This window comes from Lipophrys pholis, assembly GCF_963383615.2.
Source record: "Lipophrys pholis genome assembly, chromosome: 11".
Taxonomy (NCBI): domain Eukaryota; kingdom Metazoa; phylum Chordata; class Actinopteri; order Blenniiformes; family Blenniidae; genus Lipophrys; species Lipophrys pholis.
Genome location: NC_137631.1, coordinates 12,857,470 through 12,874,226, shown reverse-complemented (window position 1 = coordinate 12,874,226; position 16,757 = coordinate 12,857,470). Strand labels below are relative to the sequence as shown.

Here is a 16,757-nt window from a genome sequence, read left to right as displayed (position 1 = left end):
CTGATCTTAAATGCACTATCTGACAGTCAGTTTTTGTTTAGCTTTTTGGGGGCTTTGTTTTGTGAGTGACTGGCCACTAAGCTTCCCTTGATAGTTACAAGATAATTGCCTTTTTGTCCAGTCTTCTTGGAAATGTGGACTTCTGTGTGGATAAACATGCTGACTGGAGCTGGTCTACAAACAGCAGCTGCCTGGCAGGTGAATCACTTCACTTGAGCCAAATATAATCTTTCCTAATCCTGATAGAAAGCAGAAATTGATAGAGCATCCGCGCTTGGTGTGTGTGTGTGTGTGTGTGTGTGTGTGTGTGTGTGTGTGTGTGTGTGTGTGTGTGTGTGTGTGTGTGTGTGTGTGTGTGCGTGCACGCATGTGCGCGCATGTGCATGTTTGTGTGTATTAATTTGTAAGTATGAGTGCACATGCAGTTTGCTCGGGCTTGCAACTGCATGCTTTCTCTGTGAATGGGCATATGGACGTGGATACGTGTTTGTTTGAAGCGGGGTTTAGGCTGTGCGAGCATCTGCCCATGCAGGCCTGGTTGTGTGCTCCTGCTGTGGGTCAGTTGGGCTGTTTGGACATAAAGCGGCTGTGTGTTTGTGTGTGTGTGTGCGTGTGTGCGTGCGTGCGTGCGTGCGTGCGTGCGTGCGTGCGTGTGTGTTGTAGCTTGCTGGCTTGGGACTGTTTATGTCTGTCATAGGTCTTTAACTACACAAACCCAGCAGGCAGCTAAAAAGAGGAGATGCTCAGTAGCATTAACATTAAGTTCTTTAAGTTTCCTGACTTCATAGTGGTAACTGATTTTATGTGTGTTTTCTCTTTCGTCTTGAACCTTGGAAGAAATGTTATAGCCATCAAGAGCATTTGTGTGTTTGTAATACACATGGAAAATCTTTTTGTTTTCATAAGGTCTGCATAGCGAACATTTATTGGGGGTGTGGGGGATGTAGTGTATCACTTACACAGAGCACGAGATGGATGAGCAGAGAAAGAGAGCTGCATGGCTGAAAAGATTGAGGGCTCCAGATTCATGTTGTTAGTGTAAATTCACAGATGAAGCAGAAAAGAGCAAAATAGGCACACAAATAACCTACATATCTATCATTTGTTGAGCTTGTTGAGGAGCGTACACGGCATTTTGGCTCCTGTCTACACTGTAGTGGTCGGTTAATGCAGAACAGAGTTGTGGCGCGTGTTGCTTTCACAAGGGGAAAAAAAGTTGGACAATCTTGTGGAAAAGGAGATTCTGAGGGAAAACCCATGAAAAAATGCAAGAAGGAAGAGGAGGAAAAACAAATCTGAGCACTACTGAGGATGAGAGGAGGGAGACGGGGAGAGGTACGGGTTTGGAAAAACAGGAAAATCGAAAGACGGGAGGGGGACCCAGCAGCCGAGAGAGAGAAAGGGAAGGAGAGGAAAGTGAAGAGAGCTTAAGAGGGAGGGAGAAAGGAGGTGTGATAGTGGGTGGGAGAGGAGGAGACAGTCTGGCGGATGGGCAAAAAGACAAAGGAGAGAGAAGAGAGTGAAAGGGATCTGTCAGAGGACTGGTTAGGGATGAAGAAACTAACAGATGCATAGAGATAAGACAGGCAAAGTCTCAGGAGAGAGATACAAGAGTGCAATGTGGAGTAACACAGTGGTTTACTGAGAAGTAAAGAGAAGGAGATAAGAGAGGGTAGAGCCAGATTAAGGAAAAAGGCAGAGTGATAGACTGGCAGGGAAGAGGGAGGAGAGAAGAGCCGGATGAGAGAGAGAGGAGGGAGGCCGTCTTGTAGAGCGCACATAGCGCGTGTGGAGCTGGTGTTCGAGCGAAAGAGAGACAGAGAGAGAAAGGGAGGGAGGGTGGGAGGAGAGAGGGAAACAGAGGGAGGGGTGAGGTATTTAAACGCTGGAGCAGGACAGCACAGGCGAAGCTCTGAACTCCCTGAGAGTGGAGGTAGGACAGGGAGAGGAGGCAGAGTAACAGTTCTCTTGACAGCCAAGCCCACACCCGCACACACACACACACACACACATTGCACACAGAGAAACACACACTTTCATGCACGCACTTTGGGACTTTTGACTGATCTGTGGACTTCACAGCCTGCCCTCTGGAGTTCTACCTGTGCCTGCCTCGCTCCCACTCATCACTCTCTTCACCTCTTTCCCCACCTCCACTCAGCCCCTCGCCTGTTGAGGGCAGATGGCCATGGCGCGGGCCTCTCTCGGGGGTGCTTTCGGCTGTGCCCTGCTTGCCCTGGTGCTGGGGAGCAGCAACGTGGATTTCGGGGCTCCACCTGCGAGTTTCTACCCCCGTTTCAACCCATTCTTCTTCCTGTGCACCCATCACGGAGAATTGGAGGGAGCCGGGGTGACAGAAGGTGGGGGAGAGGTGCTACTCACCCTCCAGATTACGGGCAACCCCACTACCTACACCCCTGGACAGGAGTACCAAGGTGAGCACACTTTTATTGGTGTCCTCTTCTTATTTTTTGTACATAAATGAACATTTTTGTTGCATGAAAAAAACACAATGGGAGTAAATTTATCAACTTAACTATTGATCTTTGAAAAAAGCAAATGTTTTCAAATGGTTTTATTGTGAATTAATTTTAAAGTGATTTTGTATCATTTTCAAAGTAATTCTTCTTGTGTAAATAAACTCACTGTTTTGTTTAAGATGCGTTAAAGTTTTAACATTTTACATTATGATATGAAAACAGACTCATAAATGGGAGCTATTCGATTTAAGCGCGACGAACTCTACACGTTTATTCAGGTGTTTCACTTCGCACACTATTTACTGCTGCGGCGTGTGCACATGGGACTGTGCAGCTTAAATGGGCTGTTGATGGAAACCAGAATTTATGTAACTGTAATAAGTAGTGATGCTGAGTGGGACTCTTCTGATCCTGATGCTCCATGTGTAGGTGGCTTCTCCACAGGACTAACAGCGCGATCCCTTCAACTGAATGAGAGGTAGAAAGGGAGAGAGAGAGAGAGAGAGAGAGAGAGAGAGAGAGAGAGAGAGTGAAAGAGAGAGAGAGATGGACAAACAGCACACCGTAGAAAGAAACACTAACTGATAGAAATGAAGGTTAAGCAAAAGCTAAACTGTGTTCAGACATAAGAGTTCCCTTTCCCACACTGATGTGCTGGCACCTGGGTCCTGGAGACGTGATCCCCCTCTGACCTCCCAGACTCTGCTTACTCACTCTCACTGCTCAAACACTGTAACACTGAGGACAGTGACCCAAACAGGCCATTGCGGACCGACTAAGGTCATATTCCCATGCTGCTGTACTCTTCAAAATATATATTTACTATGTTTCAGCCATTCTATCTCTCTCCCTAAATATACATTATCTATATTCTTTACTTATCCTGTTGTTGTTATTCCCTGAATGTGATACAGAAAGCAGTGGATTTATTACCCTGCGTTTAATTTCATATGGCAAATAAACAGTTGGATTTCAGAAAGCATACTTATAGCATAGTTTCAGTAATTATATCCAGGATAAGAGACTCCTGAGAAAACAGTGGAGGAAAGGATCACCATTATCCTCTGTTTGAAAATAACAGCCCGGATCAACCCTTCAGTCAAGCACCTTTTAACTGGGGCCGGGCTTGTAGAGAGAGCGGGTGGGGAGAGATTTGAATAACTAGCTGGTGGATGGGAGGGATAGAGTGCATAGAGAGGTTTAAATAATTAGCATTAGAAATGTGGTGGACGAGGAGGAGGGAGAGATTTAAATAGGGCCACGGCTGGGATCGGATGGAGTAGGGGGAGATTTAAATGACGATGAGAGGATTGAGCAGATAAGATACCAGCAGCGGAGCTTGCACACAAAAAAAAAAAATGACAGGGTTCCAAGCTGCTCACTTTCTTCTTTCCATGTTTTGGCATAAGACGACAGGTCATTGTTAGATTTCTGGGATTTTGATTGACTGTGCACAGTATTGGAAGGATACACGGCATGTGAGCAAGTGAACTGCTGCTCGCCGCATGTACTTAGTTGTGCAATGAAGAGCAATTCTTGTCCCTTTTCCACCTCTCTCATCCTGCCAGACGATGGTTACATCCTTTCTTACATGTGCTTACCACAGCCATGGCCAGCCTCCTTGTGGTGGCAGGAATTATGTTGTAAGATGGCCACATATCCAGAAGTTGGACTGAGGGTCGGCATTCATGTGTCTGCGCTGCTGACAGCAGAATGACAGGAAATTTTAGATGAAAGAAAATAAATTATATGTTCTGGTGGTTGTGATGGAATAGGCAGTGTTCTCGCAATTGTATTCATCCTTTACCTTTTTTGTTTTTTTGCTTCATCCCAATTGTTTTTTTTTTCCCCTCAGTGCTTTTTATGTTCTCTCTGAGTCTTAGTTTTGGATTACATTTGGTTTAATCTTCTAAAAGCAAATGTGTGATATAACCACTGAAAGAGCGGTCGATGGAAATGGGGGTGGAGAGCATTCGAGATTCTGGTTGTATGGTTGTTGAAAGGCTATAGAAAAGAAATCTGAAGAAAGACTGTGAAGGAGAAATGTTGTTAGCGGAGAGGGGGAAAGTTCGAAAAAAAAGGACGGATGACCTCTCATAAAAGAGACAGGAGGAGAGAGTCTCAAATATCCACCTCACGAGTTTGGTGGAGAGCGAGAAGGTTCTGTGTGGACGGAGAGTAATTGGGTTTCTGACCTGACCTCCCTGCCTCTTGCTTCTCTGTTGCTTTTGAGTGATAAGACCATGTGTGGGCTGTGTACGCCGTACTTGTGTGTGTTGTCGACAAGATTACTGCATTTAGCTATCAAAAAGAAATGACCAAGAGAGGCCACGTTGCTCGCTGTGAGATGTTTGTGAGGGCGGATATGTTGGCAGAGTCGGAGTGGACATAATCAAATCTGTAAAGACGGTCTGAACCGCCGGGGAAAAGAAGAGGGAGAAATGAAAAGATCTGTGGAGATTTGTGTGCTTGCCTTCAGACTGAAGGGTCAGTTCTTATACCAGACGAATGGAAACCAAGTGTCATTCACACACACATACTGCCCACATAGAGCCTTATCTTTCAGAGGAAAGACAGAAGCAAAAGGAGGTAAGGTCACTCTGGGATTTGAGTCTGTCCTCTAAATAATCAAACGACCCTTTTGAACCACTTTTGCTACACTCAGGAGAAGCTCTTTATTTCAGTAATGTTAAAGCACTTTTTCATTTTGTGTCTTGCCTCTTTAACACTGCTGGGGGAATGTGAGATGTTCTCCATAAAGCAACCACATGTTTATAAGAGGCAACGTCGGAATACAAAATCCAGATCCGAGTGTCTAAACACAGTTATTCGTGCGGTGCATTTTTCCTTTTCTGTTCTTTCTTGTCCACTTGCTTTGAAAAATGGAAAAAAAAAGAAATGACAAAGCAGTAGGAAGGCATGGAAGAGAACAAAACTGTGTTTTAGTATCAGAAATCATGGCCTTTGCAGTAAAACATCAGATTAAAATCAATACGAGTGGGGACATCATTTCACTGTACTGAGCAGTCTGAAATTCTTTATTAGAAAGAGCAATGAGATAGATGAGTGAGGGAGTTGTTAGCAGAGCAGTGTCCTCTAAACGTCAGTGCTGAATAGTCACAAAAAATGAGACTTGAGGTTTTGAGCAGAAATGAGGCCGTGAGATTGTTTGTTTTTTCTGTTTTCTGTCGATGTTCATTCTTTATCATGCTTTTGTACTTTTAGAATGCGTGTGTGTTGATATAAGCATTTGGTTTGTTTCTATCAGTTTTATGATTAAAACAACTACGTGTATTCTCCAAAATATATAATGGTATTATGTGTATTTTTGCGAATGTTTCCATATGGAGGGTTACTGAACTACATTTGAATTCCCTCTTTCCAGTTACGGTTACAGTTACAGCTGTATGGCTCTCTTGAAATATATTTTGGGTTCACCTTTATATTCCTGTAATTGCTGACAAGATGTTGCATGTGTGCAATTCATAAACATAACATTTTAGGATATTTTGAACATTCAAAAACAACCAAAAAGCAGATATAATCAGTCATTACTGAAAACTGTCTAATGTACAATAACAGATCAAATTCAACAGAGTCCCAGTTATGTCACAAACACACGGTACTATTCAAAGGTCAGATATGCAAAGGTACAAGTAAAAAAAAATAATTTAACAATCCCATGAAGTAAGTCATAAGAGGGTTAAATCCGTAAAGATCAGTTACACAAGTTAATAAAAACACTGTCAAATTATATGTTTTGCATGGATTTTATAATTACATTGCTAGTAGACGAATTAAGACCAGACAGATTGTGTCATTGCAACATGGATGAACATTTTTATATTGAAATTTTAAAAGTACTATAAATTGCGCTGTGTAATCAAGATTATCTCACTGAATGTCACAAATTTTAATTGACATAAGCTCTAAAGATAATTTCTTCCTTCACTCCTATACTGGAAAACATTTGCAGATCCTCTCATGCTTCACCCGCAGCACCATATTCAAGGTTTTTACTAGTGTTGTCAAACCATGAACAGTTTTAGACGGGTTAATCACAGAGTTGCAGAGGATTAGTTTAAATTAATGGCGATTAAATATAATAAATTTCTAATTAAATCGTGTTTTATTCATGAGCAAACAGACTCAAGAAAGAAAGAAATACGTATGCCCTTAGTGTGTTCTTTCAACACCTTTAACGCTTCATTTTAATAAACTACTTCGCTCATCTTCAAAACTAAAATGTATCAAAATGTATGCAACTGAGAACAGTCAGCTGACTAACATGTGCTTCGAGTTCATGTTGTATTATAAGTTGAAAGTGCTTCGGTGAAAAGAAAACTCCATCCTGCAGAGTGTGCATAATACTTTATGTCAGTCAACTGTTCCGTCGTGGGTTTTTTGTACTCAGATTTCCCATTGAGCGGGCCAACGTGTTTGTTTACCGTCTTCCATATCCAGTTTGCTCTGTCACTACTGGCTCATGTGCCCATTTGCACTTGTGCAGCGTTCGCAGTGGCAAGTCTACTTGGACACAATGCTTGAAATGCATTGCCGGAAATGTTTTAGGTATTTTGAATCATTCTGCACTACAGATGTGTTAATTGCGTTAAAATCTTTTAATCAGATTAAGCAGACAAATGGATTAAGCCACGTTAACGCATCACTTTTGACAACCCTAATTTTTTACATATCATGGAGAACCAAAACAGTTTAGTGAGATTCAGTGTAGTATACTTGCTAGAGTCCACCAATAGCAGACACAGCAGCAGTACGTAGGGCACATCAATCATTTAAAAGGGGAAACTGAAATGCCCATTGCCAATCTGTTAATATTTTGTACGGCAGTGACTGAACCATGGACCTTTTCACGTGCAAAAGATTGAGGGGGGCCGGGGAAACAACCAACATTTCAAGGAGATTTGGATGTTGCTATTAAATAACACTCTTAATGGGAACTTGGAGATAAATCTATCCCAACAAAATACCATCAGCTCATCCTGTGATAACCTATCAGATTAGTGTAGTGAATTACTCCAGCAGCAGAAACCAGAAACAACTTAGTGTGCCTTGCAAAGTGAAAGAGGCCATTATCTATTTGCTAAGTTGATTATTTGTCATAGTTGGGGGAGTGTGTGCCGTTGACTGATGTCTGTAGAACCACTAGCCAGTCTCGTTGTAGTGAAGGTCACACACACACGGCTGCATGAAAGCAGGTAATATGGGACCATTCACCAGATTGTGATAAAATGAAGCTCAATTTATGTGTACCTAAATGGTCACCTGCTGCCTGTACATTGAATGCCAAAATGGCATCAATCTGCTGTGACTTCAGCAGCCATTCGGATGTCACCATCACCTTCTGGAGCACTTAACCTCCAACTGAACAGCTGAGCGTGACCTCTGACCACTTTGTGTCACTGCTGCATTGTTTAGAGGTCTGTTTCTCAACAGATTAGATTTGGTTGCTCTACCTACATTTTACGTCTACCTTAGGCTTTCTAGCCACCATTGTAGCATTTTATATTTATCTATTCAAAAGATCAGAAAAAGCTGAAGTGTTTCTTACGCTGCAGTAGGCATTGGTCAGTGAACCGTCAAAAAGGCTGCCCTACTTTTACTGCAAGACAACCAGTTTAGGGGAGCAAGGCCACTGAAAATGTAGTCAAGACTGAGGGGAGACTTTAGGGGCTAGGGGCTAATGGTTTAATCGGGCTCTCCTGTGACTATAAGAAAAGCAACATACAGACAACACAAGCACTTTCAAGTGGTTCGAACCCGTGCATTCATTAGCTTCCCAGCCCCTCAGCCTCTCTGCCTCCTGCTGCTTTGTCTGAATGGGTCACTTCACTGAGTGGGGAGAAGTGTGTCAAATGTATTACTGTTTGTATGGACTTGCTGGGTGTGTTTGGGTGTTCCATCTCTGTGGACACTGAATGATGAACCATTTAACAACCATTGTATTCTCCTGGATATGCCTGTTTCCTTTATATCAAGGAGCAGATGGGCGAGAAATGAGAATGGATATTCATTGGGAATCTTTCCTTTGTCACACATGCACACTTGGCCATGTGCAGAGCACTCAGCTCTTAGTGGGTGATCCATCATGACATAGAGACAGGTCAGATGTTCCGCTGGCTAAACACAAATGTCCCGATCGGCGAGCTATTGCAACTCTTTGTATTGACGTTACAACAGCATATGACATGATAACTCGAACAGAAGTTTAGTTTTTATTTCCTTTCAGGTGCTGAATGGCAGTGTCAGGGTGCTTCCACATCAGCAAGCTTGAGCCTATATTACAAACTGTACAACCCTATGACACTGTGATGATGCATTAACAAGCTTGCTGTGGCAGACACGCTTCTCTGTCTGTGCTTCTGTATGTTCTCATAAAGTGGCCGCGGATCAGCAGCAGCAGTGGAATTCAGCCCCTGAAAGCAGAGACGGCTCAGATGCCATCTATATGCTACATTTCTGGAAAATTGATTTACTGCATGAGAGCACGGTGAATCTTCCTAGATAACGGTTGTTGTTAGCCTTTGCCCGGATGGTGCCAGAATGATGCCAGCATGGTGCCAGGTGTGGTAGAAAGACTTCCAAATGAAGCCAGTAAGTGGAGCCCCGCCAGGCAGGTGTGTGTGTGTGTGTGTGTGTGTGTGTGTGTGTGTGTGTGTGTGTGTGTGTGTGTGTGTGTGTGTGTGTGTGTGTGTGTGTGTGTGTGTGTGTGTGTGTGTGTGTGCGCGCGCGCGCGCGCGCCAGTCTTATCTGGAGAAAGCGGCACAGAGCTGCTCTACTTTTTATTTTCAATTTCTTCAGTGGGTTCATTTTCTAGCCAAAACAAGAAAGCTCTCAACAAGCAAATGTGAGTTGTGTTTTCAGTAACTTTCATGAGTGGGCAGATGAGTGGCTGTGAGTATTTTCAGGATGTTAGAGTGTGCGCTTGTCTGTTGGGGGTTTGCCTGATTTGGAGTGCCTCTCCGTTGATAATACAAACTGTGTTGTGCCGAAGCTGGGCTCCCACAGTGTGTGCTGGCTTGCTGCTTTTCCCTGGTGTCCCTGTCTGATGTGTGGAGGTTTACATTTATACAACACAGGCAAAAATTATTCTGCTCCTGGCAATGTATGAACCTCCTCCAATATATTCTTTTTAATGTGTGTGAAGCACAGAGCATTTGGTAGCATTCTTATTTTTTCTTTGAAAACCATGCAAATGTTAACTAAATATTTTCATATTTTGTACCTACAATTACAAAAAATGAATACATTTTATTTACATATGAACAACATTTAAAGAAGTTAACGTTCATAAAGTATCTAAATAATCATATTTTATGTCATATTAGGAAGGCACTGCTTAGTTATTTTGAAATAAATGTAAGAAATGATGCCCTTCAGGACATGAACATGAATTAATAGAATTTTAAGTGTGTTGGCTTTAGTGGAGCCCTGAGGAAATAAACACCACGGCCTCATGTGGTTCTTTAGTTTGCCCTGGACCGGCCTGGATGAAGCAGGCAAGAAGTAATAAATATAATTAATATTAGTACACTTGATACATTTTCCTTGCTTTTATTCCAAAGGTGTCACTTTTATTTGTTCAACTTGTGGGTGTGTCTTAATTTTCTGTGTGTTAGTTAGTAGACCTAGAATTCATCACCTGGCCAAACTGTTTGCTCATAGTAAAGAAAAGTGAAGACACTGATGCCAGAAGGTAGTTCTTAATGAAACGTGTGCCGCATTTACTTTAACAACAACTGAAATCAAATACAGAGACGTGTCTACTTTGTATAGTATAGATCACTCAGGGAAGTAAAACTGTGTGACTGATGTGGTGTAGGCCCAGAAGCTTGGAAACATGTAATGTACTGCTATTTAAAAAATACACATAGTAATACTGTGCAAAATTTAAAAAAAAGAAAAAAAAAGAAGCAACTGGTCTGGAAAACATATGTTTAGAAAAAAGGCAAAGAAATATTTACATATAGAGCAGTAGAGTTTTATGAGAAACTTGGCCATAAATTCAGCAAACATGAATTTGATAGTTGGTCGTTCATATGGAGAATGTGGACGAACAGAACAGTCTGTATGTGAGCTATTTATTGACTGAACCATGAACTCTGAAGTGTACAGAGGACTTTAGGAGACAAACCTAAATAAACCAGCCAAGAAGTCAATCTTTGTGCTGGATAATACCATGTCGCTTTGGAAAAATATTCTGCCCAGAGGAAAAATATATTTCTCTGTTGATGCTCAAGAAGTAATGAACTGAGAGTTGAAACGTAGGTGAAACATGGAGGAAAGTTTCACAGCTGTAACCAAACTGGTTAACGCATGCAGATTAATAAATTACAATTGCAATAAATGCTTAATCGCTGTCAGTGTCTTCGGTGAAGCCTCCACTGGGAAGCTAAACCATTTTTATTTCTCCTCATGCATGTTTTTGTGCAATATTCTTTAGGATAAAAACACTGCAATTTGCTTTGACAGTCAGCCCAATTCTGATCATGGATTTCTAACTAAGGCTTAATATTACAGATACTTTTCTCGGGAAATCACATGTGATGGTAACCCCCGTAAAACACTGAGAAATGGAGCTGCAGCACAGAGAGCCCACACACAACACCGTCTGAACCCTAAGGGTGGGAAGATGAATATCAACTGCGCAGTACTTACTGCTTCAGGTTTTTAAATTAAAAACCCAGGGGATGCTCCCTCCTACAATATATCTAAATAATTATTCATTGCTACATTACGGTTTTTCTCTGTTGTCTGCCTCTTTGATGTTTACTTTGCAGTTACAAACAAGTTAAAATGTAATTTGGTAGTTTTTGTTCTTAGAGAGTTCTGATAACTGGTTTGAACTTGACATTAAGAGCTTGCTGTCTCTATGCAAACTCATGCTAATGTTCTCAAACCAGTCTGCCATATAACAATGGAGTAGTGTTTATTTTCCTTAAGGAGCACCAAGTGGCTCCCAGCCAGCCTTTGACAACTGATGGTTCCCTCTGTTGTTCTCTGGGGTGGGTTTCTAACCATGGTTGATTGGCATGTCAGTTTTGCTGATGGTCCCTTCCTCTCAGAGAATGGAGCTCCTGTTGGAGGATTGTATACATCCTCCTCCCTTTTCCCCTCCTCTTGCTCTAGATCCTCCTCCTGGCAGCTTCCTTGAGAGAACCGTAATCCCTGCTTGGGGGGCAGTGTGTCGTCTGTGCTGATAGCATTCAGAGGGACTTGTAGCGCTCCAATGGACCCACTACAGAGGAGGCAGCATGGTGCAACTGGCTGGGTGCTGGGCACGCAGCGCGTGGCACAGGCGGATTAGCCCCCTCCCCAATTCAGCACCAGCCCCCTTCAAACAGCCAGGCCCACTCTGCCCAGAAAGACACAGCGGGCTGGCAGAGGCAGATTACACATTGATGCTCATGCACAGGCTCACACATATTTCTCCCCTGAAAATACTTCACTCCCCATGCTGTTGCCCACATGTCAGACCTCCGGCCCCCACAGGTCCATGTGTCATCAGTGACCTTTGACTCAGGATTAAAACCTGCACTGAGATTCTCTCTGTAAACCACAAATACGGTCAGCTGCCTACCTCTCTGTTGTTTTTGTTGGTCTATAATTGTTGATATTATAAATTGTTGTGGTATACTTCCACATCCATCCATCCTTCCATCTTCTATCCAGCTTTATCTATCTCATGTTTGTGGGACACTGGAACCAACCCCAGTCACTATGTGGAAGAGGCAGGGCACGATCACCAGTCCATCACAAGGTCAATAGAGAGACAGTCCAAGTCACCAATTAGTTCTAAGTGCATATTTTTGAACAGTGAGGAACAGAAAGCCCAACCTTCCTGCTTTGAGTTGAGAGTGCTAACAGTATGTCACATTCCACTCTTTAATATACCGCCAGGTATCTCTACTATTTTGCCAAGTATCATTGTGATAAAAACAAGATCTCTCTCTCTCTCTCTCTCTCTCTCTCTCTCTCTCTCTCTCTCTCTCTCTCTCTCTCTCTCTCTCTCTCTCTCTCTCTCATGTGTTACACCTCAGTAGATCAGGTGTTTGATTGTGCCTGACTTCAGCAGGGAGACTGAAATTCAGAATGAGAGCGCTCCAGAGTAAAGAATAAGTGAGATTTCACCTTCCTTCTTCTCAGTACTCGAGGGACATTGTCAGTGTCCATTATGGACAACAGTGCTTTCTTTCTGTCCAGTGGTTCTCTGCTGTTGCCTCATATGTTTTCTTTTAAATGAATGTGGTGGTGTCTTAATATCAACACACAGAAGCTCACCAAAAATGTTATGCCATGCTTATTTAATGCTGCCCTCACAAAACTCTTAATTAAAAGCACTTGTATATGGGGTTATTTTTGAATTTCTTTACATTTATGTGAGTCAGATAAACGTACTTGGCAGTTGCAGTGTTCGCAGACATGATCAAAGCCACCGAAGTGTAAACAAGTTATCATCGAAGTAGAAAAATTCTGCAATATTTTAGGGATTGAAACAGATTTGCAGAAGTGCAAATGCTGATTAAACCTGGACGTAGGCTTTTGGTTGGAAACACCCCAGATCCATCTACAGTTGGTGCAGTCGACACCCAATTGTCTCAACATAGACTTGACAGTGTTCTCGTCAATGACACAACACATCTGCTTATCTGCTGTATGTCACGACAGCAAAGGATACAGTGATAGAGTAATTGAACCATCCCTGCTATCGAGTGAGAGCAGAGGTCTGAGGTAGAGGTTAAGACCTAAAAGAGGCGGGGATGTATGAGGGGAGATGGAGAGAGCGTGACAGTGTTAATTACAGCAATGAGTGCATTCTTACCAAGCTGTGCTTGTGTGATTAAGACTAGATGTCAAGGGAAGCGATCCCCATTGATCCACTGCCAGTAGAGACCATCTAGTCTTTCATTACGGCAACCAGCTTGTTAATTAAAAATCAATCTTTCCCCTTTGCTCCATGCAGGCCCCCTCCCTATCACCGTGTCACTCTGCCTCCACCAAATATTCATACCCAAAGCTACGAAGGCGTGTCAGACTTTGACTGATGTCAGTACTTTTTTTCACTTTGCTGGCCATAATCTGTAACTTTCACGCCAAGAAAAGAGCAGGGAGCGGAGAGCAAAACAGGCAGGCGCTTCCTTCCAGCTCCCAGGATGCCTTTCAGTCCTTTCACGGGTTTGCCAAACAGAGTTCAAATTTATTGCTCAATAACAGTTATCATGTTGTCTTTCAACTTTGTGTGTGTATTTTTTCTTGGTGAGCTTCAAAGCTGCGGCTTTTTCCAGTGGAAAACGACATGTTTCCAAATCACCTGCACGCTCCATGATTCTTTATTGAGGTTGATTTTATGAGACCCGTTTCATTTGCATCAGCTGAATTGGTTACAGTTCTCTTTGATCCACAACAAATTATTTGTAAAACCACACATGCTAGACATGGCTCCACAGTGTAATGCACTATTCACCTGGCTTCCTGACTATAAACACAGTCAAAGAAGCCAAGATCAATTCATCTCTATGTACTATGCACATAGAAATAGTTGTTTCTTTGCTGATTAGTACAGTAAGTTAAGAAGCTTTAGAAGAAATGAATAATAAAACCTATTGATGAAGCACTTTTATTAAAAAATGTTTATTTAGCAAACTTTAAATTCTACCTTAAATGCTACTTTGAGACAGTAAAAAGATGCTGATACTCATTCTTATTGTTGAGTTTTGATAAGTTTTTTCGGCTCAGTAATAAAACTTTTGGATTGAAAGTGAGCATTTCTATTATTCATATTTCTGACATTATATCTGTGAATATGGTGGGACTGCTGTCATCTTCCGCCTGCTTGGGTGTATGCAGGAGTACGAGGTGGCAGGCTTAGCAGCTGTCTGGTTTTGTCTGGGTCCAGAGGTTCATGTTCAGTAAGCATTAAAAACTAGGTTACTATATTACAATTACATGGACACATTGTGGTCAGAATTAAAACATGCGCATTTTCTTCTCTTTTTCGACTGAGAGCAATAAAAAAAAAACAAGCTGATTCCAGAATCCTATCACTTTCTGCCAAATGTTGCTGTTGAATCATATATAAAATCAATTTTTCTGTATGCTCATGTACTGTATGAGAGAAATGCAGAGCTGTTTTTGCAGTGGTGCTCACTACTGTCGGCCAACAAGAAGTCAGCATCACATCTTTCACTGTTCACGAGGCTCAAACGGTTAAAAAGTCGAGGCTGAATCTCTGATAAAAACTGCAGTTTGAAGTGTCAGTCCATGAGGATGGTTAAGAGGAGGGCAGGTGCACCTGGTGCTAACTTACTCATTCTCTTTCATCTCTAAAGCCTGAGTGAGTTGAGAATATGCAATGTTGGAAATACAGGCGTGAAAATTCAGCAAAAGACCAAACGGCAGGCTTGTTTTTGAAAAAGTGGTATTTTTGATATACAGTATGAAATAAAGGTATATTTCTTCTCATTTGGAAGTGTCTATTTGTGTCACTGTTACAAAAAGGGAGCAAGTCGCTCCAAGACACATACTTTTCTTCACTTTCAGTATATTTGTGTCTCAGAAAAATGTGACAAGTCTGTGTTGTGTCTCTTTCACCTGGCTAAAGTCGTGATTGACTGAACTTCTTGTCTATATCTGGACAGTGTAACTTGAGGCATATGTAACTGTATTCTCAGGGTTTTAATGAGTCTTTCAGCCCAGTAGTAGAAAAGACATAACCAAGCTTGAGAAGCATTCCTTTCAACGTTCAATGTGCCCTGATTTGCTCCCATTAAAATAATCAATACAGTCAGTTTTGTTGTTGCTATGAAGGTGTACATATTGGTTTCAGAAATGTTGCTTTGCCAGGTCAGAGTGTGAAAAACTCGCCTGCATTAGCAGTTCTCTCTTCCTACCTTGGACCTATTACATTACCTCTTTTATTGGGCTATTAGCATGCACACTGGGTGGAGGTGAGTCACTTTCATAACAGATATTGGATATGCTGGCCTCCAGGACAAATTTTCACCACATCGGTGCAGACTTTGGGTGTCCTGAATACTTGAAACATAATGACCAAGTCACTGCTGGCACTGAAGAGTGTCTGCTCTGCAGTTGTTTTAACATGAACAAGCATGCCTTGGTTATGACGTTAAAGTTTCTGTCTTCCCTTGATCCGAGACTGAAGGCAGGACAGTGAAACATTAATAAAAATGAATTGCATTGTCTGCTGAGTTTGTGTTTAGTAGATACATATGCAACTGTATGAAGATATATTCAGTTCAAGTAGCCGTGTTGCAAATCATGATAACAGATTTTTTCACAATCTTTTGACATTTCTTAAAAAAAACAAGAGTTTGTTGAGCAGACAGAAAAGGAGTGACTTTTTTTGGTAGGACCAACTGGATGTCCTTGCTTCTTATTTGTCTAAGGTCCGAAGGTTTTGCTTTAATAAATGTACAGTATTTGTCCATGCTTTCTGCTGTTGGGGGAAGTCCAGTCTTGGAAGAAGATGGTCACTGAGACTGCAGCCTGTTGTTATCTAGTGTGAGACACTGAAATCTGTAGTAAAACAGTTTTTCCTTCATCTCTTTCCAATCACTTTCTATTACGTCATTTCGCAGTGGAGCAGATGATATGGGGCGAGAGATGTGCACATCTAATTGAATTTTACATTTGTCTTTTCAAAGCAGCTAAATTTTTGGACCCTCTGTGTTATGCTCGTGGCAGTGCTACTAACTTCACATGGGGATTGACGTGGCTACTATTTTTGAATTTGCCAGATTTTCACAAATATAATGCAGTCCATGGTTACGAGTATCAATGTGCGTCTCTGTGGTTTGGATTTTACCCCGGGGCTGACTGAGCCTTCACTGTTTTCCTACATTCCTTGGATTGTCTTTCAGGAAGGAGAAGACAGTGGCAGCTTTCCTCTGGAATTTCATGAAGCTGATAATATTTTAATCTCATTTTAAATAGTTTTTATTTCAAGCCCATTGGCACCAGAAAGCATGTTAACATGTTGCATATTGCTTTGATAAGACACGGACAATTCTACACTTGTCAGTGCTGAATGGCGGAAACCTTGTCTCTGTCTGCAGAACACATGGTGTTAATCATGAGGACAGCTCAGTCTCCAGTGCTGGCAGCCAGCAAGTGACAGAGGGAAAGAATCATGGTGTTCCTGAACCCTGTTACAATGTAACCCTTCACAATAACCACCAACTATACATCTTAGCCTGGACAGTATTCCCTTCATGGTGCTTGTTTTGTAATGTATTT

At 42.0% G+C, this 16,757-nt stretch overlaps 1 protein-coding gene across 1 annotated transcript in view; it reads left to right on the top strand.

The window, feature by feature from the left end:
• Positions 1–2,182: 2,182 nt before the first annotated feature.
• Positions 2,183–16,757, top strand: part of reln (reelin) — a gene marked incomplete at its 5' end in the record, with an annotated part of 104,464 nt that continues 89,889 nt past the window's right edge. The window contains one exon of the mRNA XM_080474564.1: positions 2,183–2,435. Within this exon, the coding sequence (XP_080330690.1) occupies positions 2,183–2,435 (253 nt within the window). The remainder of the gene's footprint in view (positions 2,436–16,757) is intronic.